Raw genomic sequence first — 27423 nt, forward strand, 5'->3', positions numbered from 1 at the left:
GTTATTTTTTTTAACCAGTGTATTAGCTAATTAGCCATTGCTATATATTGTTTTTATATATTTTGCCTTATGCAAAAAATCATATTACAAAAAAATACAAAGACATCTTAATGGTAATATCATTAATACTTAAATGTATACAATGGCCTGTAGTTCAAATGGTCCTTGATCTTACAAATATCATGTTTTTAATACATATATATAGCTACATGATGTTAGCTCTTTCTGTAAGTGACAATATCGCCTTCGACAAACAGTTAACACGAGGAATTAATTAAAAGTGACAAACGCCTTCATTTTTACACGCTTTTGTTTGCTAGGTTAAAAGTTCATTTTGCAGAACATGGCTCCAAAACTTTTAAAAGAAATATTTTATATCTAGAAAATAACAAAAACGTTAACAATTGAAATTCCGGTTGCGACTTTTTTTATATTGTGAAACTGTCAAACATTAGTGGGAAAACTGATGTAGCGACAACAGCAACTAAATCTTCTTTATCTATATTAAACAACCTTAATCAATATAGTGTTAATACTGGTAACTATAATAATGAAACCATATTTTTACATTTCGTTTTTAAATAATAATTTAAACGATGATATATATAAATGCATGTTAACACGTCTATTATAACTATTTATTAAAAAAATATTGCATTAGAAGCCTGCTATAATAAATTTTGAAAAACAATGTTAATCTTTACTACATATCGATAATTACACTTGTCAATAATCACGTCTTCACAAAACTCTAAAACTTTATCCAGTCATTAATATTTTAAGAGTTTTATGATCATGGTCTTTAGCATATATACTACGATTTCTCAAAAACAAATCTTGCAATTAATGTTTCATGCACGCTGGTCCTTTTATTATCAAATATTTATGGTATACTTTACTCGGCAAATGCTACGCAACATATAAATCATGAAATTAAATTATTTGTTATTTGAATTTATTTGTTAAATATGTAATAATTATTATCTTTCTTATGATTTTTTGTATTGAAAGTGTCCTTGCTCTAATGAACCAATATAATGCAATCATGATGGTGGTCAATGTACAGACGAACCACTATTCATACTAACTTAAGTAATGAATAATTGGATTCCAGTCATATTGGCGTTTAAACAGCAACCCAAGAGATTTGACATTCACCGAAACCAAACACTTTTAATTTTATTAAGTTTGTTCATAACACTACAAATAAATACCTCTGTAAAAATCACCTGAACGAAATAACAAAATAGTTCTGAATGTGGCGTAAAAACCCAAAACAATAGGTCATTTTTAGTAATTCTAACCTTTCAAAAATAAACTTACACAAAAATCACAACTTATATAAGCCCACGGCTGCAAGACCAGATATTTGCCAACAAAGTGAAGAGGGTATACAGAATTTCATTATACATCATGAATACAAATCTGACAGCAAGATAAATAATCCTAAAATCATTCGAATACTTAAAACATTAAATGGTTTTGATATTTATATCATTGGGTTATTGTCTCGATTTCTGTGTTCTTTTAATTATCACCATTCATTCATACTTAGTCATTTACCTCTGCAAACACTTGATTCGCGAGTGTTAAGAAAAAAGGCACACATTGAGAATTAATACGGCCATTGTGATGATAACAATAACTAAAGTTTTATGTAAATATAAATATCGGAAGAAAATCCTATTTCAAAGATATTTTTTCATTACAATGCCTGTATTTATGTTATACAATTTGAATTTCGAATCAATATGAAACTTTTTATTCTTTGTTCTATGTGTTGTCTTTGAAAATCGTAGTCACGTAACAAAGCAGATAGATAAACATTAAGAAGAAAAAAAAACTTATTGAAAGGGAGGTGAAAGATAACAACGGAGCATTCAAACTCGTATGTCAGATAAAGACTGACAACGAAAATGGCAAAATAAAGGGGACGAAGAAAAAGAATAGATCTAAAACGACAGGCAAGATTTAACAGCAAAACAGTAAAATACAGATTATTAAAGACATGAACCTCACTTTAGCTGCAATTGATTTTAGATGCACCGAAACGGTCAACAGATCCTTCTCCTATGGTGGCCGGTAAAGGCTAGTTCGTTTCGCCTTTTCGTCTTTTCGCGTTTTCGACTTCTAAGTTTCGCGTTTTCGACTTCGCGTGTTCGTGATTTTGACTCCGCCTTTTATATATATGAAAGGCGAAAACGCGAAATAGCCTAAACCGGCCACCATATTCTCTCCATGTGGCATCCGCATACAATCGGAAACCAGGTTGAAATAGAACAAAAGAATCGAAGCTCTTTGTAAGAGAAGGCGATAAATGCTAACTGAAATGTTTACTATAGTGACAACTAATTTAAAAGTTAATAGAAACAAACAAAATTACAATTTTCATCTCAATTATGAAGTGTTTTATTTTAAAATCACCATTTGCATAAGTTTTCAATTTATTTAGTACATAGTTAAGTAGAACAATTAAATATCAAGTCGACGACATGGGTATCTTTCAAGTTGGATGTAGAAAATGCATAACCTGCGATTTTGAAAAAAATTTCACCACGGACGAAAAACGTATCAATTTATGAGTTCAGCAATTTTCATGTATGCGCTTCCATTATGTGACTCAAGGAAAAAATAAAAAAAAAAGGATAACAATTGTATCGAAAAGAGAAACTCGAGTGCACCTTTTTATGTTAAGGCGTGTTTGAGTTGAATATTTTGTCTTGATATCGCACAAAGCAAGACTATTTCATACATCGTCTCAGATTCTATCATTTTTATATATCAAAGCTACAGGTCTGCCCCTCCACGAAATATTAAGTTTGATGTTTTTTTTAAATGTTTATGAATTTTCGAAAATTCCTCCTTACAACCGATCAGACAATAGTTTTAAGTTGAATCAATGCAGACAATATCATTAACTGATGCTCATTAGCTAGTTGATACATTTGTCTTTTAAAATACAACGGACAGATAAGGATCGTAATAGTGCAATGTGGATACATTTATCCGTTTCCAAGAGCAAAATTATCCGCATCATCCCTACAACGGCTTCCATTTCTAAGATTGTGAAAATGGACTGGCGTAATGGGGAGATAATTTTGACGAAGTAGAATCTTGACTGTATAATAATGAATATGACAACAAAAAGAGCCGTGGTGTAGTGGTTAGTGCATCGGACTACTAACACCTAGATTCCTGGTTCCATTCCCGTTCTGGATGAAAATTTCAGAAACTCAATTTCCGGCTCTCCCTTGACACCATTTGCGAGTATGGTCTTAAGGAAACGATGATAGTCCGTCGGAATAGCACGATAAATGGCTGACCCGTGTTAAGAGAGAGCCATATATCTTGCAAGTTAAAGACATCCTTGTAGATTTCGAAAAAGAGTAGGCTTATGCCGCTACAAGGCAGCACTTGCACCGGCAAAGTGGAAAGGGATTGATATAAGTTGCAAAACTTGTTTCCCAATCCACTTTAAATAAATATGCTTAAACTAAACAAAAAGATACATTTATTATTCATACTTTAGGAGTTTAAAGTCGCTACTGATACAACTCTGAAGCTACAAATATAGACTCAAGAAGAAAAATAAAATAACTTTCGTAATCAAATGCGGAAAATCAAAAGCTCAAACACATCATAAGAATTGATTATAACTTGGAACATGTACAAAAAGACGGTGCATTTAACCTAGTGTTAACGCTTGCTTAATCTCTCACTTATTTGACAGTCGCATAAAATATCAAGCGATTAACAACAATGTGCAAACAAAACACACGCACATATAATAGGTAAAATTAAACAAGTGTACAGTAGTCAACGTGTTATATTTTTCATCACCATAAAAACAAACTTATATCATTAAATAAAAAAAAGTCATATCGTCCATATACTTTGATAGCCTTTGATTCATGTGATCGTAATAACAATTGAAAAGAGAACAATCATACACTGTAAGATAGTTATGCAAATATTAACTGATTCTTTCCCTTTCAAGACCAATCAATACATGTAAAGGGGATCCCCGAGGTAATGACGCGGGTAACGTAAACTGTTGTATTCTAATTCACGACGTAAGAGTGCGACAATTTGGAAAATATTTTTTGTTGACTAACTTATAGCATTATGTTGAAAATGACAACACAGTACACTGACCCCTCATTTTTAAAGGATGATTACTTTTTGCAATTTGATAAATATATAGCAAAGAAAGCATTTGTCTACACTCAAGGAAAAAAAACCTTTCCAATTATTGTCATATTATTATGAGCCTACTTATGCATGTTATGTGCACTTGATATTAAAAGGGTTTAACAAAAACTATTTGTGATTATCTTTCAAACAAACAACACTGAAGTATCTCTGTTCAAAAGATAAGCATGTCTTAAGTATCGACATTACTGAATTATAAAAGTAGCCTATGAGAGAATAATTTCTATCATAGAATTTATTTCAATAAGTGAAACAAAGCTCGTATGTACATATTCTACATCAAATCACCGTGTGACCAAAACTGTAAACCTTAAATCGGAATTAAAAGATACCAGTCCTGTAGAGTATGACAGAAAGTAGAAGGAAATAAGTTAAACACATGTACATGAATAAACATGCTAAAGCAAAAGAACAACTGTATCTTTACGCTGAATGTAACATTTATGAAGAAGACAAATAACACATATACCTAACTCCGAATAATATTCTAAACCAAAGTTCATAATCGAATGCCAAATTAAAAGCTAAAATACAGCAAATGAATGGATAAAAACTGTAATACTCCTAACCATTTTTTTATAACATGTACATGATCTCACATAACAAATCGAATATAAAAAATAACATTTCCCGTCTAAACCATGCTAGTTAAATGTTCTTGACACTATTTCTCTTCCATTCAAAGCATTACATCTAAGTATAAAAGGCGTGTCTATATAATGACAGACATTTTCTGATCCTACCATAAATGCCAATCTATTTGTGTAAGACTACTTGTTAAAATGTCATTGATTACTAAGCCTCGTCAATACGATTTTAAACTATAACACATACAATTTCATCAGCGTCTCACTAGCAAACTGTTAGTCGATTAGTTTTGCTATAGAAGTGACAAGGTTTACGCTTATATCATTAATGAGAACAATATTGACTTTGTGAGCTATTGTTTCAAAACACGGACTAACAAATATGCACGATTTATTATTTATTTATTTTTTGATGAGATTGGTCAGTTTTGATTGAGACGATATACACATGCATCCAACTATGGCAGAAAATGGACTTAGTCAGCAGGATATTGAGGCACTGTCAAGTTCTTTTACCACTGTAAGTTTGCTATTATCAATCTTAAGAAAATTTAATAACAGAAGCGATTAGGACTTATTTATCAACTATCTTTTCCTCTTAATTTTAGACTTTGGTCTTTGAATTATGGAATTTTAAACTTGGAATTTCCAAATTTAATCCTCGAAAAATCAATTTTAATCTTGGGTTCAACAATATTAATCTTGATATTATCCATTATCGCTTTAATCTTAACGGTAATAAACCTATATTTAAGATGTGTAACACATAGATACATGTACAACTTGTTAGAAGTCCTATCGACTGCAAATATAATTCGATTATTGTAAATTCATTTATTTTCGTGGGTATCAATTTGCGTGGATTGCTAAAAACTTGCATATTAGTGGATATTTGATTTCGTGTTTTGCCCATCTCCTTATGCAAAGCCTATTGAAAATATGATTTGCGTTGATCATTTGAGTTCGTGGTTCACCTGTACCCACGAAACCCATATCAATTGGTATCCAACGAATAATAATGAATCCACAGTAGTTGATTGATTCTTAGATGATAACATAGTGCAAAATATCCCACGCCTGTTTAGGACGAGAACAAATTAACGGTATGCACAATAGGTAGGTTCTGTAGGTAGGGGATATTTTGACTTCCACCAAAATATCGCGGCATATCGGATAAAGACATGGACATAGATAATACCTGTAACAAGCCACCTTTGGACGCATTGCATATTTAAATGTCTTTCAGTGCAGATACATCTGCACTTCATTCACATGTAGTATTAGATTTAAATCTTACAACACAATTTTGATTGCACGTTTATGAAAATTTGATTACATGGTATTTTCACCTAGTAAACTAAATATGCCAAAAATAAATTGATATGCTGCTTTTAAAGCGTTATTTGGACTATTGAGAGACATTTAATTGAAATTTGGTGTCTTGGACATTTCATTTCTTTTGAAAGACACAAAACTTTTTGGTTTCAAAAGATAAAAAGATAAATCACAGAAATACTAAACTCGGAGTAAATATTCAGAACGAAAATTCCCTAATCGAATGGCAAAAACAAAAGCACAAACACATCAAAGAAATGTTAAATAACTGTCATATTCCAGACTTTGTACAGTCATTTTCAAATGTAAAAAAAGATAAATTGAACCTAGTTTTATAGCTAGCTAGACCTCTCATTTGTATGACAGTCGCATCAAATTCGTCTATTTTGAAAACGATGCGTGAACAAAGCAAATAGACATATTAGGTAAACATTTTAAGCACAGAATGGCATACAAACTCAGCGTATTAGCAAAAATTAAAGACAAGAGTTCTCTGTTATATCATAGTAAAATAACACAATGACGGGATGTATTACTACACATCCAGGCTATGTGTATCGAATTAACAGCAGCAGTCACACAGACAAAGCACATTAGCAACAAAAAAGAAAAGAAAAAAGAGAAACGCAAGCCGTTTTTGTAATAACATTTGAAATATCTTCTCGGACTTTATTTAGCCTTTTTAACTTTTTTTTATTTAAGTGTCACTGGTGCGTCTTTTGTAGACTACAAAATTCAAACCTGTATCTCTGATGATTGTATTCTACATAAAAGTGCTTTGGATTTTTTACAAAGAACCTTCGTTTATATTACATTGATTGCTTCATAAAAAAACGTGACATTTGCCCCGTTAATTAATTAATTTTAAAAATAAATCATTTAGAAAAAAATTCCTTGAATTTTGCACAAAGAATTTCATACATAAACAAGTCAAATTTTATTTTAAAACGTAGGGTCATTGAAACAGTTTTCAAATCAAAGATGCCTTATAAAATACAAAACTGAGAAGCATTCAGTGCCCACAATTCTAAAAGTCGTCGGTAAGCAGTCCTGGAATAATATATGCATGTGACAGACAAACCTTAGTATTCAGAAAAATGCGAGGTTTTGTAATACATTATTTTTTAACAATGACCATGATGACGTTGCAACAACAGTAAGTCATGTCAAGACAAAGAAAGATTTGGGATTTTTTTGTATTACAAATCAACAAACAAATTCTGTTTTTTCGAATAAATAACTGACCTCTGTATTTCTTTTGTAATTTAAATATCTCTGTATTTCTTTTGTAATTTAAATATACACAGGTTTTAACAATAATACATATATGTTCTTGTTTTTAAACACTTTCATATATCAAAAAGCTAAAACTTGGTGTTAGAGTAAATCTACGTAATTATAAGACTCTTTATGGAGCAATAGTACATGTTTTCAACATAAGAGACACGAACAAAAACGCTATAATAACAGTTTATGGTATGGCATTTTTCATATTAAATGTATCATCAGTCCAAGGTTCAATGTTACCAGTTTGAATTAACGTTAATTACATGCTCTTATTATACGATAAAAAGTATAAGTTTTTTACTCTCAATAACTGATAATGACCTTTAATAAAAAAAAAGTAGGAAAACAAACAAACAAACTATGATATATTTCATTGTATAATAATTTTGAATAAAGGTGATATAATGATAAATAGTATATTTCACTAGACATGACTAATAATTATGAATGAATGTGGCAACATAATCTTTAGAAAAGACAGTCTTAACTTTTTGTTTCTACAATATGAAACGATTAAAAGAAAGGTCGATCGTTTAACGCTAATATGTTACATATAGGTGTTACAGAATTTGACGTCAAGCTTGTTTTTGTTTGTTTGGTTTTTTTTGTAATAAAATTGAGCATGAATATTGGGAACGTGTCAAAAAGAAAACTATGTAAAATGAAATCTTCGTAAAATAATAATAAAAGATTTCACCACGTCAAAGTCCGTAATACTCTTCGCCAAATTAAGTGCAATATCAATATATGAAATACTTGATGATCAATCAAAAGAACTATCGCATGTTATACTTATGGAAAGTGTTAGTTCACATCCCATGAGAAACACCATTTAATTATAAAATCCCAGCATTTAGACTGTTGCTTAATCTACTGCTTAATATTCACAATTCCGTAAATGAAAAGATACACTGTTTGTGACTTAATCCTTATTCGTTGTAATCTTTTAACGCCTTCTGTGGACTAATTTTTACAAACACGTTCTAAAATGATGAAAATTGCTTTAAACAGCCAAACTCAATCAATATTATTTTGTGTTGTACAACATTATTATGATACGGCAATACATTAACGTCAAGGTTAGGATTCGAAAACTTAAATCTCATTAATACTACCATAAGTGGTTAATTTGTAATTTTTAATATGCACAGTCTTTAAGGTATGAAGTCGAATAATTACAACTCTTTATTTCTACATAAAAGTGTAAATGTGTAACTCTTATTATGCACAGTCTATAAGGTATGAAATCGAACACCTATAACTCAGTATTTCTTCGTAAAGGAATCGAGAAAGAGAGGTCTGAACAGCATTTTTTTATTTTGGATTTTAATGTTTGCTGTCAATTGGGCTAGACATATTCCTTTTGACATATTATAAAGATGGTTCTCTACTTCTTCGTCAATTTATCCCTTTCTGCACCCGTTATATAAAAAAAATCAACGTGTGGTTCGTTTGACCTTAGTTTTTCATTGGTTAAATCCGATTATGACGTGGAATTTTCTTGTTTTCCTCTGAATTTCCTATTGAGACGGCATGAAAGAAGGCGACCATGCATGATAACATAAAAAGAACACATCTTTTTGCACATCAGTCGCAAAGAAGGAACACGTGTGCGTGCGTATTGTTGGAAACTCATTATAGTAACAGATTGCAACACTAAATATCGTCTAATACGATATTTACCCTCTCTCGGCAGTTAAATTTTAAATATTAAAAATGCTCGGCAAGCCTCGCGTTTTAAATTTGAAAATGTAACTCTCTCGAGTGGATAAATATCGTATCATATTCGATGCATTGGTAGAATCTATGTTTACAACGTAAAAACACCTACATTATGCAATCACTTACCATACAAATGTACAAGGCGAATATGCCTTGACGGCTTGTAAGTTTTATATAAATATCATTTTAACCAGTCGGGTAACTCATGTTATTACCCGGTAAATAAATGAATGTGGCAAATAAATACAAGCTAACCTGAAAACATCGTATTTTATCTAATTACATCTTTTAATTTCAGGATAACGTGACGCAGAAAGAATGTTCAAGCGGAGATATTTACGACTTATTGTTTAACATGTTGAATAAAAACGGTCAGAACTCGACTTGTGACAACTTCCAAAAGCCGTCAGATCCTGTAACCTACAGAGATGGTCGTCTATTTTATGTCTATTTGACTCCTGTGATTTTGATCATTGGAATACTCGGCAATTCTCTTTCTCTGAATGTGTTTATGTCAAAAAATATGCGTGGAATGTGTGCAAGTGCCTATCTAGCTGCTCTTTCAGCATCAGATTTATCAACTCTGATCTTTTACGTAACAGTAGAGTGGCTTCGAAGAGGAATTGTGTACATATACCCAGAAACAAAGATGGCGTTTCTTGAATATAATGGATTTTGTCAGGTATTAATGTATTTATCGTACGTCTCACGATTCCTTTCCTCATGGCTTGTAGTAGCATTTACAGTTGAACGATACATCGGCGTCTGTCATCCATTACGCCGACGTCACATCTGTACAAAAAGTAGCACAAGGCGAATAATCGCTGTGATATGTTTATTATCATGTATTTTGGTTCTGTACAAACCTGTTCTCAGCGGAGTATATTACAGTGCTGATGGAACTCAATATTGTACCAGTAACAAACGATACGATTTCCCATCATTCGTACTCGATTCAGCCTTCGCTGTGACAATTACACTTGTTCCGTTTTTAATTATCACGATATTGAATATTCTCATTGTTCGAAAATTAGTGTACACAAACAAACGTCAGCAACACTATACAGTGAAAACAAACAATATACAAAGTGTTAAATCTGCAAACATTATTAGAACAGAAGAAAGCATTATCAAATTAGAATTTACACTTATATTATTAGCAGTGTCATTCTTTTTTATTGCATTCAATGTTCCTTATTTTACAATATGGTGTAGGAATTTTATATATAACAAGTATATTTCACAGACAGATAGTGTTTCATTAGGAGACATTGAATATTGGCAAGGAATTCTATACATATCAAGAACTATATTCTATATGAATTATTGTATTAATTTCTTTTTGTACAGTATTACAGGGACCTATTTCAGAAGGGAAGTCAAGTTTTTGTTTACTCTTAAAAGACAGGCCTCTTATGAGTTTAGACAATCGTCTCGGAATGCTAACACCAAACTTGCTGTATCGTGGGTTTGATGTTAGCTTACCGAGCGTTGTAAAGTCGAATATATCACTCTTGAGTTCTTTTTCTTCCGAATACGAGAGTAGACTCCTAGGTAGGAGTGTAAAACTTCCCGGATGATATATGAGTTATGTCCTTCACTAAAAATGTTCGTCGATTATGCGCCTCTTTGATACCTGGATCACCTATATCCTTTTACTTTTAAAATCGATCGAGTATTTTCTGATTATATTTATGCCGGATTACTAATGTTCGTTCAGTTATTACTTATAGTAGTTTCATTTTCCAAATGACAGCAATGCTGATTATCAATTATCATAACTTTATTTGAATGATAATATGGACATCATATTTTTCAACCGCTCGATCATCATGGGAAAAACAGTGATAGTTTCTTTCAAAACACGAATTCTGTTCATCAATACCAATTGACACATTTTGGCTCCAAAGAGGTGTCTTGGAGTTAGTTGTTATAAAACCAGTACTAATAAACCTTATGGCTAAAAATTAATAATGAGGTTTCCTAACGTGTTAACGGGTTGAATGCAGCATTTATCATATCATTAACATAGCATATGTCAAATAAAGTTGGTTATATTATGTCAAATGTAAAACAAATCTGAACATTCCAGTAATATATACTAGTAGTAGGTGTAGGTAGTTAATGACAAATTGTAATGAAATTGATGAATAATTGATGTGCAAACACAAAATTACATAACAGTTTAATTTTAAGGATTGACAATTCAAAGTCGACATACGATAAGTAGATAAAAGCCAAAGAGATGAATAGCCGGTGTGCCTCCCTCCTGCACTTATATAATTAATATAATTGACTTTAAATCTCCATCGGTCGACATTTTTGAAATTAATAGATAAACAGAATGTATCTCAATTAAGAACTCAGTGCAGTAAATCCTTAAAAAATAAAATCGTCATTTATAAACGTATGTCTCGTAATACATTTAAAAGACTCAATAATGTATTTGAAATGTATTCATTTATGCCTTTGATCTTTTTAAATGAGTGATGAATATTCATGCAGTATACTGTGTTTGAAATGCATTACTCCTTTTGAATAATGAATATGATATACATACGACAATCAAAAAGTATTTTCAACACATTCTATATAAATTTAATCAAAATATGTTCTTTGAGGTCCGTTCAAATCTGTTATTTTTTTTTCTTCTGACGAAAATGTGAATATCATTACAAGTATCAGAATAAAAGAACGAATATATTTGTAATTGATTTGTTTTGAAAGTATACAAACTCAATGACTCGATAAAGAATTTTCCTATTTGATAGAAAAACGTTCAATATTGTTCTGGTTGAAAGTCGAAGAGTGCAATCAAGATAAGGCAACGTTCGCAGTAAATTGGATTTTTAGTGGTTACAAACATGACACACGTATTGTTAATGAGAATTTTTGATCTCATTATATAACGATTTGCATGTTCACTTGACCATTTATTGTGATGATATTGTATTATATGTTTTCTATTTCAATTCCCGTGGGATAAATCTTATATATTTTTTTCTTTTCTTATATTTTTAAAATTTTAAAAAGTAGGCGAAAAAAAAACCTACGTAAAAATTCGATATTGTGATAATACGATGACGATATGCAATTTTAATATATACCATGCATGGGGCTCTGGGGCCAGTACATTCTTATTTCCATATTGTTATGCAGCTTCTTTTTGTCATGATAACAATGTATAAATTGTGTGCTTTCAAATATGTTTCTTGATTTACTTTTATCAGCAAAGCTGAAAAACTATTTGTCGAATAATATAGTGTTTTGAATACCTTTACCTTTGTGTATATATCATAGTTTAATTATAATTCACTTCTACTTGTCAACTATCATATGCACAATATATGAAATCTCAAGTAGACTTAAATGCACTATTCAAATTGAGTCAATTGATGCTTAAGCAGGTAAACATATTAATTTAATGGTAACACTCATATCAATTAGATACATAAAGCAATATCACCAGTATTTATAGACAACGTACGAATGTGTTAGAATGTATGATGAATTGACATATCAGTTAATATGCATTCATCTACCACCTCTAGGACATTGCATGCCGTTGATAAATTTTATATTATAGTGTTCCTATTCATTTACCTTATACAGATTAATATACCACATAGGTATGAGGTTAATGATGAAAACTTTACTAAATATAACCGTCAAGGTTGTGTGCGTAAATCGTCAGCATTTATTAATACGACGAGATTGTGGATTGGGAGACTTTCATTTGTAAATTCTTTATTGTGTGATGCTATCTTTCTTATCCATTCGTTTGATTTTGAAATTTGATCAAATATTCCGTTTGAATTTTCTCAGTAGTTTTGTGCTTTTACTTTCTTCTCTTTTCTTGATATATTTTCCCTGTCGTTCTTAATTCTTCATATTCTAACAAGAACTGATAATTATTCTTTATGCAATCAGGCTTCTGTTAACAATCCTAAAATTTACACATTGCTGTCTATTTAACGTTGATCCGCAAACCATATTTTCAAACTGATGATATTCACATGATTTAGTCAGCAATATACGTGAAAAAAGTAAAATTGCTTTTATTTATTTGATAATGGTGCTCAAATTTCAAGTGTTCGTCGCAGACAAACAATAAACATCCGTGGTTTGTATTTTCTTCGTTCAATTATACACTAAAATAAAAATTACATAGTCATCAAATATATATATCCTTATGAGATCGAAGAAAAAGTCATTAAATTGTTTTAAATAATATGCCTCAAGATATCGAAAAGAAAACATTTAATTGGTAACATGGTTTGACACAAGTTTGCTATGGTATTGCCATGCAGTGTACGTGATGCGTGCTTCATCGTCTATTTATATACCATCGCATACCATGTTGTAGATTATGTACAATGATGTAACTGTGATACTATTGTTATTTTAATATATTATTTGTATTGATATTTGCTCAATAAAATATTGAAATAATTCATCGAACTATTTATATTTATTATATTACAATGAATCCTTACAACGATATAGTGTTGTTGAATAATTATTATTCATATAAACGGACTATTTATATATTTTCTGTGGATACATTATTATTTATTTTCTATCGATTTCCGGTGTTTTCATGGATACAGGTGAACCTTAAATTTAAAGACAACGAATGACAGAATTATAAAGACTCGTATACAAAATCACGAAATTTGTAATCGAGCTTCACTGATGAGTCTTTTGTGGACGAAAAGCGCGTCTGGCGTTTATACAATTTAGTCCTGGTATCTATGATGAGTTTATTTATATACATACAACAAGTGTTCTCCAATCACGAACATCCGTATCCACGACAATAAATAACTCCGCAGTATTCATCAATCAATCGAGTAAGTTGTATTTATATTGCACAAAGAAGGAGAATGAAATGAAGGAAAACAATATATATGAAAGGATATGGAATGTCCGGCCATAAAATGAGGCAGTATGTGCACAGAAAAGAAACAAATAGAACTAGTCAGCACTTTTAATTATTCTTCATCTCAAAGTCACAATAAGGCATTCACTGTTGAATGTAAAGGTTGAGCTCACCCCCACAATCACAGGGAAGAAATTCAATACAAATACATCTGCCGATAAAGTCAAAATATCATATTATTATCAGCTACTTAAAAGATTAGAAAAATAAATATTAAATGGTATGATAGCATATAAAAGATAAAGGTTAACAACATCTTCGATTAAGAAAAACACAATAGCCAGCATATATTGCAGCAATTGTAATGTTGTTAGACCAATGACCTGCATACATTGAATGTGTAATACGTTGCCATTTACGAACTCTATACGAGGTGGGAATTTGATTGACATAATCTCAATTATGGATATATATCACGTAGAACGAAATATGCGGTTAATATATTCTACACATCTAAATAAAGAAGCGTCAATTGAAATGTGTCTGACATCAATATCAATATAAGACAGTTTAAAAGTTGGATACGTTTGATAATATCTTTATGCAGTGTTTTTGAATGCTCTCTAGATAGATTCGTTTGTACATCAAATAGAGTTTACCTACACTGACACATGATGTATTTCCAAAAAGAAAAACTCATAAAGTGCTAAACAAGATAAACAAATTATCTATTAGTTTTTTCTTTGATTACATTGTCGTTATTTGTCATCCGTAACGATTTTTGATAATTGTTTTGTAAGTGATCTGGTCGTAATAATTGGTCCAAATTCTGTCAGATCCTTACACTTTAAAAACCTGTTTAGATGGTGTTAGTTTCGCTGATTAACGGCGTTTGAACTTTCTTAAGTCAGTGTCTTTATTGTACTTTATTGTAAATATAGATTGGATATCGTTTATATGTATCAAGAAAATATTCAAGTGTTAAGAAGAGCTTATTGCATTAGAAGCGTCCATAGTTTACGTTGTTTTGTAAATATGAGAAGAAAGCATACCGTGCTTTAAGATTAATTGAGTGAAAGGACATCATCAAATTTTTTAAAAATATTTTATTTGAAAGACTTAATATAGGCCTTTTGGGAAAATAGAAAACAACTGTCATATGTTTGACATTATATATCCATTATCATATGTAGAAAAAATGTGGATTAACACTGCGTTTTATTCATTGCTGTTTTCAGTCTTGAAATGATTGATCGTATAATTGAGTGTGTTTACACAAATTATAACTGATACAGTAGATACATCCAATAAATACAATGATAAATCAACTTTAAACATCAGTGATCACGTATGAGGTTTTCGATAAGTTTTAGATTTTTTTTCAATTTTATACATATTTCATGTATGTATAGTGAAACATGTTTTTCTTTTATTTTCAAAGTGTGTTATATTACTTACCAGAATGATTTATCAAGGAATGTTCCATGAACATATTTTTCTTCAATCCTATGACGTAACTTTAGGATGAATTTATTTTATTACCAGGTAACATATTGAAACATCGAATCTAACATTTTAAATTGAATATGAATTTTGAATGTAATGGTTGAGCTTACCACCGTCACCACGGGGAAGAAATGCAATACAATAAGTAAATTGTCGATATAGTCAAAATACCATAATAATTTCAGCTACTAAAAAGATTAAACAAAACAAAAATATAACTTTTAATATTTTCAAAATGGTATGGTAAGTATAATATCAAAGAAAAAGCTAAACAGCTTAACAGAATTGGATAAGTCAAAAGCCAACAAGTAATTCAACAACTTGAATTTTGTCAGACCAATAACCTGCATACATTGAATACGCAATACGTTATCACCAACAAACTTCATTTTACGCCGTTGGAATTTGATTGCTTTATCTCAATCATGGATATATATCACGTAATACTAAATATGAGGTTGATATATTCTACACATCGAAATAAAGTAGCATCAATAGAAATGTCTTTGACATCAATATCAATTTCAGGCAGTTTAAAAATTGGATACTTTAGATAATATCTTCATGACATGCTTTTATATGATATCTCGAGAGATTCATTTGTAGATCAAATGTACATGTAAATGAGTTTACCTACACTGACACACAGTTCATTTTTCAATAGAAAAACTCATAAAAGTAAAATGACAAAAATACCGAACTCAGAGAAAATTCTAGTCGGAAAGTCCATAATCACATGCCAAAAACATGCCGCATAAGATACATAAAAAGTCTTTGACTTTTTTCTTTGTTTACAATGTCTTTATTTGTCATCCGCAACGATTTTTTTCTAAATGGTTTGAAAGTAATCTTGTCGTCTGAATTTGTTCAAATTCTGTCAGGGACTTACCATTAGATAACTGTTTACACGGTATTGGTGTCGCTGATAACCGGTGGTTGAACTTTCGTTGGTCAGTGCCATATGTACTTCATTGTAACAATAGCACAAAAACAGATCGGATATCAGTTATATGTCTAAAGAAAAATAATCAAGTGTTAAACAGAGCTTATTGCATTAGAAGCGTCTACAGTTTAATTTTATTTGTTAATATGAGAGTAAAGCATTTTGTGCATTACGAGTAATTGAATAAAAGGACAATATGTTTAGAGTTAAGCCTCTGTCACACTGTGACGGATAGCTCGAACAGATGCCTTATGGATAACGTTTTCTAATCCGTTCATGACCGGTAGACGTGTGTTATTATCCGTTAGACGTCCATTCATTTCCGTTGTGGGTTCGTTAAGACGTCCGTTTTGTTTGGTGTAAAATTTTGAGCATTTTAAAACTTTCATCGGACGTCAAACGGATGAACTGTCCGTTGAACGTCCGGTAGGTGTCCGTTTTGTATGGTACTCGTCTATTTCGTTTCCGTTTTGTATTTGTTACGTGTCCGTTATACATCCGTTGGAGGTCTCGCAAATAAATTCACCAAAGGACTTTTAACGGACGTCTTACGGATAAAACAGATGATGAACGGATCTGAAACGGATAAATGCTAATAAAAAAATGCGTCAGAAACGCCAATTAGATTTTGCAAGGTTCATGAAATCTTACTATTCATAATCGATCTACAAGATGTGGCACGTCTTCACAATCAAGCAGCTCTTATTCAGGAAATATTGCCCTTTGAAGGCATTTTGATGAAGAAACTAAAACAGGTGTTAAAGAAACATTTTAAATATTTATGTAATATAATATATTATTATTGTCGCCTTTATTTTTTCCGTATATCTCATTGTATCTTGTTTATTCATTCATCAAGTACGCTTCCGTTAGGTGTCCGTTTTATGCAGTACTCGACCGTTGGATGTACGTTCGATATCCGTTCTGTCCGTTACGTTCCCGTTTCTCGTACGTTTCATATCCGGTGTGTATCCGTAATGCATTCGTGACACGTCCGTTTTATTTGGTCATTACATCAACAGACTCCCAACGGATTACAATTTTGTCAACGGACAATTTTTATTTTCATCCGTAAGTCATCCGTGTGTGCTATCAAGTGAGGTATGACCCAGGCTTAACATTTAAAAGCCTTAATATAAACCTTTCGGGTTTTTTTTGTCTTACAAAGAAATGAAATAAATTATGCTTCATACATGTACATGTAGCAGCAAAAAAAACCTGTTTGTCAAAGGTTCACAATACGTATATGTTAAATACTTACGGGATGAAGCAGGATAATTCAAAACGAAAAGTCTCTTATCAAATGGTCGAATCAAAAGTAAAAAAAAAAAATCAAACAGATGGAAAGTAACTGGGATTTTTCAGATTTAGTAAATGCATTACCTCACGGTGAAAATTGTGGATCAAAACTGCATTCTTTTTAGTGCTGTTTTCAGTCTTGAAATGGTTGATCGTATAATTGAATTAATTTAAACAAATTGTAACTGCTACAGTGGATATATCCAATTAATTCAATAAGAAACCAACTTTAAACATCAGTGATCAGGTATGAGGTTCTCGTTTAGTTTTAGATTTTCTTCAAATTTCATACGTATGTATAGTGAATCATAGTATTTTTTTTATTTTCAAAGTGTGTTATATTACTTACCAGAATGACTTATCAAGGCATGTTTGATGAATCTATTTTTATTCAATTCTATGGCGTCGCTTTAGGATAATTTGATTTTATACAATGTAACCAGTAAATATATAAACATATTGAACTTTTTCAATTGATGAACATGAATATCGCACATATCAATATAATAGTAAATTGTACAAAAAGGATCCATTCGATAGATTCTTATAATAAATGTTTCCTGTCAAATGAAATTAAACTCTCAATCTTATCTCAACATTTATATTCCGAATAATTTTAATAAAGTGAACACATTATCTTTAAATCTATTTCCTGTTCGTTTAGTTTAATAACAACTGTCACCTGTATTAAGATTTGCAAAAATATCCTTGACCTGATTAACTGAGATATATTGAAATATCGGGTAATTGCAATGGCATAACATTTAGGTAATCATACTACCATTTTAATCAGCACAAACATATATTGGCCTTTCGTTTGTTAGTTATATTTGCAATATTTAATAGCATATCAAATAAACTGACGCCCAGAAGTCTTATTTGTTCGATAAGAACAAATATTCAATTTACTGAAGTTGGGATTACATATCTTTTCATGTTATTTGATACAAAAAGGCACATGCGATCTTTGACAATTTCTAATAGAAATTACAGATTACAAATGTTATTCCAGCCTTAATCATGTTAATGCTGACAGCTGGTAGATTTCAAAACAACATTTGTTAAGATTGCATCATAATTCATTGTCGTAACGACTTTATTTGTTGCCACGTTTCAATGACCTTCAAATTAGAATTTCCAAAATATTTAACAACATAAAATAGTAAACATGGTAAAACATTCAATAATATTTCTCTTTATCGAAGTGGTAATAGGCTCATCGCTTTGATATGATAGTCATTACACCCGAGTTGTATATAGGGATTGTCGTTGACACAACTTATTCATAGAACTGAACTATGTGATAGTTAAGGTAAATTTTAGGAAAATACAATCGTTAGAATTGAATGCAAAACAATACAGCCATGTCGTATGGTAGCACTTCAGTGTTAAAATGAAAGTTTGATTATATACCGCCATGTCGTATGGTAGCACTTTAGTGTTGAAATGAAAGTTTGATGCTGAAAATACTAAGATGTTTTTACCCCGTGTATAGATTGTATGAGCTGTATTTTGGTTTAACATTTCGAACTGTTGGGTTTTTAAATGCTTGTTAACATCGTACTTGTTTCATTTTTAACTTTTGTGATAACAACGTCACTAAGTTTTTATAGTATTAAAACATTCTGTACCAAGTCAGGAGTTTGATTTTCTATTCGTGTGATAAATTTATGTTTTGGGGTTTGCCGTTTATAAAAGGACTACTGTAAACCAACTTATTTTCGCGAGCGATTTATTTTCGCGACTTTCGCGAGTAGAAAAATAGCGCGAATATAAATCGTCGCGAATATGTTAATCTTTGATATTTCCTTAAAAAACTTCATCAAGTAAATCAGATTATCGGGAAATAAAAAAATTAAATAGCCGCGAAATGGTCAAGAAAGGGTAAAACGCGAAATAAAGTATCCGCGAAAATAAGTTGGTTTACAGTATTTATTTTGAAATTTTACACATTGAGTTTGTTGCGTTTGTTATTACACTTTTTTTTTAAATTTTTGATGGCTGGTTATCATAATGCCAGTCCTAGTATCTGTGATGATTTAATGAAAAAGTTTTAAAATCAAGGAAACATGATCTGCCTTACGTCTGACAAAGCCAACAACGTCCATATCTAAAATTTTAGTCACGTGTGATTCATGGCAAAACATGCAAAGTAGGTAAATGACAACTACAACACAATATAATTATAGTTGACTACATTATATTCATTTTCATTTGTATGCGTTGTCATGTTGTTTTTGCTTACAGAAGTCATACCATTGTGTACTTTCAACCATTCTGAATAAGTTCTTTAGACATTTTTTTTTAAAAGATGAGAAACAGTTTGGTATACTATAAGCTCGTTTTCCGAGATTGTGTATAGAAGAGAAAAATAAACCAAAAAGGTATTTTAAATAAATCATATTTTATTTTGTTCAGAAAATTCTTCTATCTTTAAAACTGTTGCATATAAGTATTATGTTGTTGGAAATGTTTTATTGTATATTTTCTAGATATTTTAAAGATGCTTTATCATTGTTTATATTTGATTATAAATTGAAACCCATAAGGTTGGACCTGAACACATTATAGATAGGAATATAAATACTGTATTGAGCAATACACGCGTTTCGGTTACAAAAGTTAAAAGGGTCAAAGTACGAAATTGAAGAGCATTTAGGACCAATAAGGTCTAAAAGTTGTGCCAAATATAGCTAATGTAATCTATCCTGAGGTAGAAAAACTTTATTATTTAAAAAAATGTCATAGTTTAAATGTGAACTTGTTATATTAGTGATTTGCTTTCCACATGATAAACAACTGTGAAACATATACAACAAATATCATCGACATCATAAGGTGTTTATCATTCCGACAGAAAACAAAACAACGTGACACGACTACATATCATTTCACTGATGTCATAGAATTATCAAGGTCAGATGTGATAAACAGTATGATTTATTGGTGGAGTATATAGAAACACAGACGTATTTGACAATTGCTTTGTGAGTTGTTTCAGTGTTCACTCATTAGCGACAACAATGATCATAGTCACACTAATCAATAACATAACAACAGCGTCTTCTGACATGCTCAATTCTTTTTTTTTAGTTAAATTGAATATATTCCTTGAAACGATTTTAATAAAAAAGAAAAAAGAAATCTGAATACAAATGTCTTAAGAATGTATTCAGAGTTTTACTGAACAACGAAGTCAAATATCTACGAAACTGCAAGTCTACGAAAATACAAGTTTTAGTGAAAGTTGGCGCTTATGAAAATAATCCACCGTATGAGTAAACTGTTGAGAAGTATAAGTACTGACTAAAATTCCATCCTCTCGCTATACATTGTAATCATGAGGACTTATTCAGATGCAAGTCGTTACATATAGTTAAATATATAATACTTTCTTTTCTTTATACTTCATGAGGCCAACAGCAATATACCGCTTTTCAAAAATCATAATACCATTAAGAGAAAACTAATCCGGGTTACAAAATGGAAATCGAGGGAAACACTTCAACTAAAAGAGGAACCATTAACTTACAGGAGAAACATGAAAGTCAAACCAAAAAAACAGAAAATGTTACACACAGATTTAACAATAGCCATATTTTAATGAGTCTAGAACATCAATAATAAAATTTACAATCGTTTTGGGGGAAACAGATATCAAACGAATATTATTGAACTGACTACAACATGGTACAATGTAGAATGAAACGAATTGAATGCTTCTTTCTGAAAATTTATTGGGATGTAAAAGCGTTGACCGAAGTACATTTTGTATGAAGCGCGGAAGCGCTTCATTCTAAAAATGTTCGCACGGTCAACGCTTTTACAACCCTATGAAGTTACAAAAAGAAGCATTCGATAATTATAATTACATTATTTAGCTATGATCATGAAAACACGAATTTTATATTGTTTTTATTTAATTCAACTATGAACGTTATTGTGGGACCACATGTGATCATGAATAAAAAGTTTTATTGACTGATACAATTGCTGACGGAATAACACGTGATGTGCAGTAAGCCAATCAGAATAAAGTATTTTAATGAAACATACATCTAATGTTATTATTTAGTAATAACATATATACAATTGAACGATATTTTCGAAGCAGTTAGATGTTTACCGATGTTGACATTATACATAAATGTCTGGTAAAGTAAACATTTCTTATTTACTGCTTGCTATATCATAATGTGTACTCAGAATCTCGTTTCCTTTCATTGAAATTCCTTATAATTGTGAGTTGAAAGTATATCATAGCTTACCAATCTATGGTTTCAGAGGTTATTTTACGCACTACAAGGAGAACAAAGTTGGAAGAAAATGTAAGTCTTCCTAAATTATTACCATTTAGCTTTCATGATAATGTCCAGTCTCGTTTTGAGAGATATATGATATAGCTGTTACGATAAGTGCAACTAAACAGGTCGTTAATTAATGACTCAATAATAGCGTGTTTAAAATACTATCATTATCCTTAAGAGTTATAAATGACCAAGAATGCTATAGTTTGTTAAGTAATATATTTCGCCTTATTTTTATGCCCCACCTACGATAGTAGAGGGGCATAATGTTTTCTGGTCTGTGCGTCCGTTCGTCCGTCTGTCCGTTCGTCCGTTCGTCCGTTCGTCCGTTCGTCCGTTTGTCCGTTCGTCCGTTCGTCTGTTTCGCTTCAGGTTAAAGTTTTTGGTCAAGGTAGTTTTGTATGAAGTTGAAGTCCAATCAACTTCAAACTTAGTACACATGTTCCCTATGATATGATCTTTCTAATTTTAATGCCACATTATATTTTTATCACAATGTCATGGTCCACTGAACATAGAAAATGATAGTGCAAGTGGGGCATTCGTGTACTGAGGACACATTCTTGTTTTCAAATGCCTCGATATGTTCATGTATTATCATCTTTTTTTATAAAACTGAAACCACACAAGACATGCAAGCAGTTACTTTGTTGTCTATCTTCTTTAATAGACAAGTGTGTAAAAGTGTTGTGCATGCCAATTGGTTCCTAACTGACTGCGACAGTCTTAGAAGAAATAAAATACGTTTACAATTTACATCTTCAAAATTCACATGCAAATATTGAGGTTTTTTTTCATCAACTTCTTTAATTTTTCATTCCGAATTTTTCGTATCTAAAAAAGTAGCACTGTAGCATATACAATAACTATTTTGTTAGTTCATTTGACACACTTTTAGTTCTGAAGTTGCATATACCTTACAACTTAAACTAACTGTCAACAAGTTGTTTTGGAGAATTTGTATTTTAAAGTACTTTCCAGATATGAAATTTCAATTTTCCAATAAAGTTATCAACTGATTCAAAGTAATACAGGCCATGTTTATGAATCGGGTTGTTAAGCACCCTGCTGAATTCTAATTGTAATTTTAATTTCAAGAACCTCGTCAAATTACTCTTTTTTAAGTCTTCTGTAATATACGAAAGAAATTATATTTTTAATAGCTACTTCTCGAATTACGGCGATTTTAATTTCGATTTATTGTATGGACACATGACTCGAAAACCCTAGTTTGACCTTTCAACTGTTTATTGTTTTTGTTTGTGTTTGTTTGGTCTTTTTTCTCATCAATATTAACTGAATACATTATCGATGTTCGACTTGATAGCTTGAATATCCCTTTGGTATATATTCGACTCTCTTTTGACCATATTAAATCTAAAAGTTGGAAAACAAATAGTGAGCCTGAAGGTGACGCTATCGATTCAATTTTTGCCTCTGACTGTTTTTTTCTCTAATGAATTTACATTGAAACTACTCTCATAGTAATTGTCAAATTTGTCTGTGTTTTTATTTACTTCACCAATAAATTAAATTGTTTATCATATTCGACCTTGCTAATTATACGATATCAGTGAAAAGATATTTGTGCTAGTCACGTTGCTTTGTCTTTTCTGTCGAAATGATAAAAAAACACCTTTGAAGATATATTCATGATATTTGTTGTTTATTTTTGACAGTTGTTTTTTGTGTGGTAAACAAATCATTAGCACAACACGTGCGCAGATAAATCTTACAGAGAAAAGTAATGAGAACAAAGTTTTTGACAACCTATTTCATAAAGGATGGTCAAAATATGACATATCATCAAGGTATGACATCAGACTCGGACTTCTCTTGGACTGAATTTTAATATGCGCATTGTTATGCGTTTACTTCTCTACATTGGTTAGAGGTATAGGGGGAGGGTTGAGATCTCACAAACATGTTTAACCCCGCCGCATTTTTGCGCCTGTCCCAAGTCAGGAGCCTCTGGCCTTTGTTAGTCTTTTATTATTATAATTTTAGTTTCTTGTGTACAATTTGGAAATTAGTATGGCGTTCATTATCACTGAACTAGTATATATTTGTTTATGGGCCAGCTGATGGACGCCTCCGGGTGCAGGATTTCTCGCTACATTGAAGACCTGTTGGTGACCTTCTGCTTTTTTATTTGGTCGGGTTGTTGTCTCTTTGACACATTCCCCATTTCCATTCTCAATTTTATAAATGCCTCTGTTTAATTCTAAGTCGAAAAACACAGACATGTGATGTGTTTGCGTCTTTAAGTCGGACCGTTTTTCGTATTTGCATTGTGTTGTGTCCATAATTTGTACACATGTACTAGTATATGATGTTAAGATAATATTGAAATACATCACAGGGCTCATATCTGATGTTTTGAAGAATATTCAAAAATAAAAATTGCAATCAAATCAACCCTTACTATTTGCAAAGCATGACTTTATAAACACATGCAAAACATCGATAAAATAAAAAAAAATAGACAAAACTTATGCAAATAATATACTTTTAAGATTCAATAGTTTAATAGAAGTTATCTGACCAAAATGAAATAAGAATTATTAAGACTAAATCACCATTAGGGTTATATTATCGACTGTAAATGATAAGAAAAGGCGGGTTCTTTGGTCCTTAATGTTCTTTAACCTTGTTCTTTATTTGTCCTTTTCAACCTTTTTGGTTCGAGCGTCACTGATGAGTCTTTTGAGGACGAAACGCGCCTCTGGCGTATATACAAATTTCACACCTGGTATCTATGATGAGTTTATCCATATTTTTCTGCTCCACCCCTTTTCCAAAAACGAGTTCAGAATGGTTAAACAGTACACCATGATTATGACTAATCTTTTATAAGATACACTTTGGACAACGCATAAAATGAAAATGAAAGAATGTAGACAATGTATTGTAGTTTTTGCTTACCTACTTCGGAATGCTCATGTTGTGTCATGGACCACACGTGACTAGTATTGTACTATTTTGAATGTGTTAGTTTTGGCAGATATAAATCGTAAGGAAGAACGTGAGCTGGTGAATAAAAAATCCAGCAGTAGTATACCGCTGTTAACATGTCATTAATCGATTGAGTAAAATGACTGGATGTAGGACATTTACAAAAATGGGTGATTGAACCTCGAGCTTTTATGACAATGTTAAACACATCAATAAAATGACAACATTATATGACAGGACTACAGTACCAATAAAAGCAAGACCATTCAGAACAGAGAAATACACAAATAAACAAAATAATAGTTTATTTCGACATGCTCACAGTTATCAATGGTACCAAGTTTATAATAAAAAAAAAACGCTAGACGTGCCTTTCATCAACATAAGACTCATCAGTGACGCACAGATGAAAAAGTTAATAAGCATAACAAGTATAAAATGAAACAGCATTGGAGGCCAAAAATTCCAAAAGGCTTCTCAAAATACTTAACCTGTGTCTTGTTTATATATTCCGATGATACCATTGTATTTAGCATGTTTATTAGATCAAACACTGGGTCTTTACTAGATAACAACATATGAAACATTGTCGCCTTTTTTAAATTTAGTTCACCACAGTTGATTAATCTAAAAATTGAATGTAACACTGACACCATTTAACACATTATTTACGCTTTTGAGATTTGTTTCGATCAAATGTTTTCTTCTGTTTAGAAATTGAATTACTACTGCTTGTAATAACATTACCCATATATTAAATTAAAAGTGAAACAGTAATAGATAAATGACGTTTAAGACAAAGCTGAGAGCGATTGAAATTTCCAAATTATAACAACAAATGTAGCCTTCAACTAGAACGAATTTGCCTAAATTGTAATATTGATTAATCAGTCAGCTTTTCAAGAAGAATAATATTGCATTTCTAGATGCAAAGACGTAACTAGATTTGGCAAACACTTTACGAAACGGACACAACCATTTACATTTATATACGTAGTATCTGTATGTACATATTTATTGTGAAAATAGCTTAATATTTCAAACTTTCAACTTTATCCGACACAAATCAAACGTTAGCTTCATTCCAACATATAAATTAGTTATTGGCAGGTTGTTAAAATTACACAAAGAGAGTATAAATGTACACCTCTTAATACGGAAGAATCCATTGAAGTATCAAATATATATTATATAAGTTAAAGAGAAAAAATAATGCATAAATGAAAAAAAATGAATAATACTGTTATAAAAAACAGTGCTTTCCATGAAACCAAGTAAAGCTTTAATTCAATATGATCGAGTAGTGTTTTTAATTAAACTATGTCGTGTGTTTTTTATATTCCCATTGTACTATTGAATTTATTAGATAATAATATAGGACTTCTCTAGATAACCCATAAGGAAACATTATCACCTTTAAAAAAAAACTTAGTTTACCACACCTATTAAATTTCAAAATTGACCTTGACACTGACATAGTTTACTACAATATTCAGCCTTCTAAGAGCCTTTTTGATTAAATTTCTATATCAGTTTCAATTGAATTACTTGTAATTTCATCAGTCATACCAAAGTTTAATACGGAAACTTCAATTATAAATGAGGTTAATTGCTAGACTGAGAGTGCCTAGAATTCCGAATCATAACTACAAGTATTGCCATCAACAGATGTATCTGTCTAAATTGTTCTATCTATAAATCGATAAGCTTTTCAACAGGAATACCATTGAATATCTAGATACAAATGAATAACTAGATTAGCGTACACGTTACGAGAAACACACTAAAATAATAATGTTTTCATTCGTAATATAGATATGTACACATTTACTCTAAAGGTAGACATCCATACCAATAGCTGATTCTTTTTATGTCAACTATACCCGACACAAACGAATACGAAGCTTCTTACGCTTATCTTAATTAAAAATGAACAATATAAAAATTATTTTTTTTTAAATATTGTCATACATGTATGTGAATATGATAACAACCAGTATCAATGCAGACTGTACAGATTCGTATAAAACATGTTTCGTTGTTACTGTCTTTTTTAAAACGAAAATGTTCTGAAAAAATCAAGAGACAGCCCAAATGTTCCAACAACAAAGAAACGCATTTAATTACTAATTACAGATCAGCATCGGTCCTAAAATTAAAGAGGAATAATAACATATATGAAAAAAAATCATGACTTTACGAACAACACGTTTTTATACCACCGTTCCTAATTAAGATTGCTTTCAAAAATTCAAAATAAAGCTTTGATTCGATATAACAAAATGCTGATTTTAAATCAAATTTGTTTTGTTCCATATATTCAGATGCTACAGTTGTATTATGTATATAAGGTTATTAGAGAAACCTTGTAAGAAACAATGTCGCGTT

General features: G+C 31.0%; 1 protein-coding gene across 1 annotated transcript; it reads left to right on the forward strand.

The window, feature by feature from the left end:
* The first annotated feature begins 5259 nt into the window (after positions 1-5259).
* Positions 5260-10759, forward strand: LOC134690045 (thyrotropin-releasing hormone receptor-like). The gene is made up of 2 exons (XM_063550016.1): positions 5260-5319; positions 9442-10759. The coding sequence occupies exons 1-2, from the start codon at positions 5260-5262 to the stop codon at positions 10615-10617; spliced, it is 1236 nt and encodes a 411-aa protein (XP_063406086.1). The 3' UTR covers positions 10618-10759.
* The last annotated feature ends 16664 nt before the right edge of the window (positions 10760-27423 follow it).

This window comes from Mytilus trossulus, chromosome 11, assembly GCF_036588685.1.
Source record: "Mytilus trossulus isolate FHL-02 chromosome 11, PNRI_Mtr1.1.1.hap1, whole genome shotgun sequence".
Lineage (NCBI taxonomy): Eukaryota > Metazoa > Mollusca > Bivalvia > Mytilida > Mytilidae > Mytilus > Mytilus trossulus.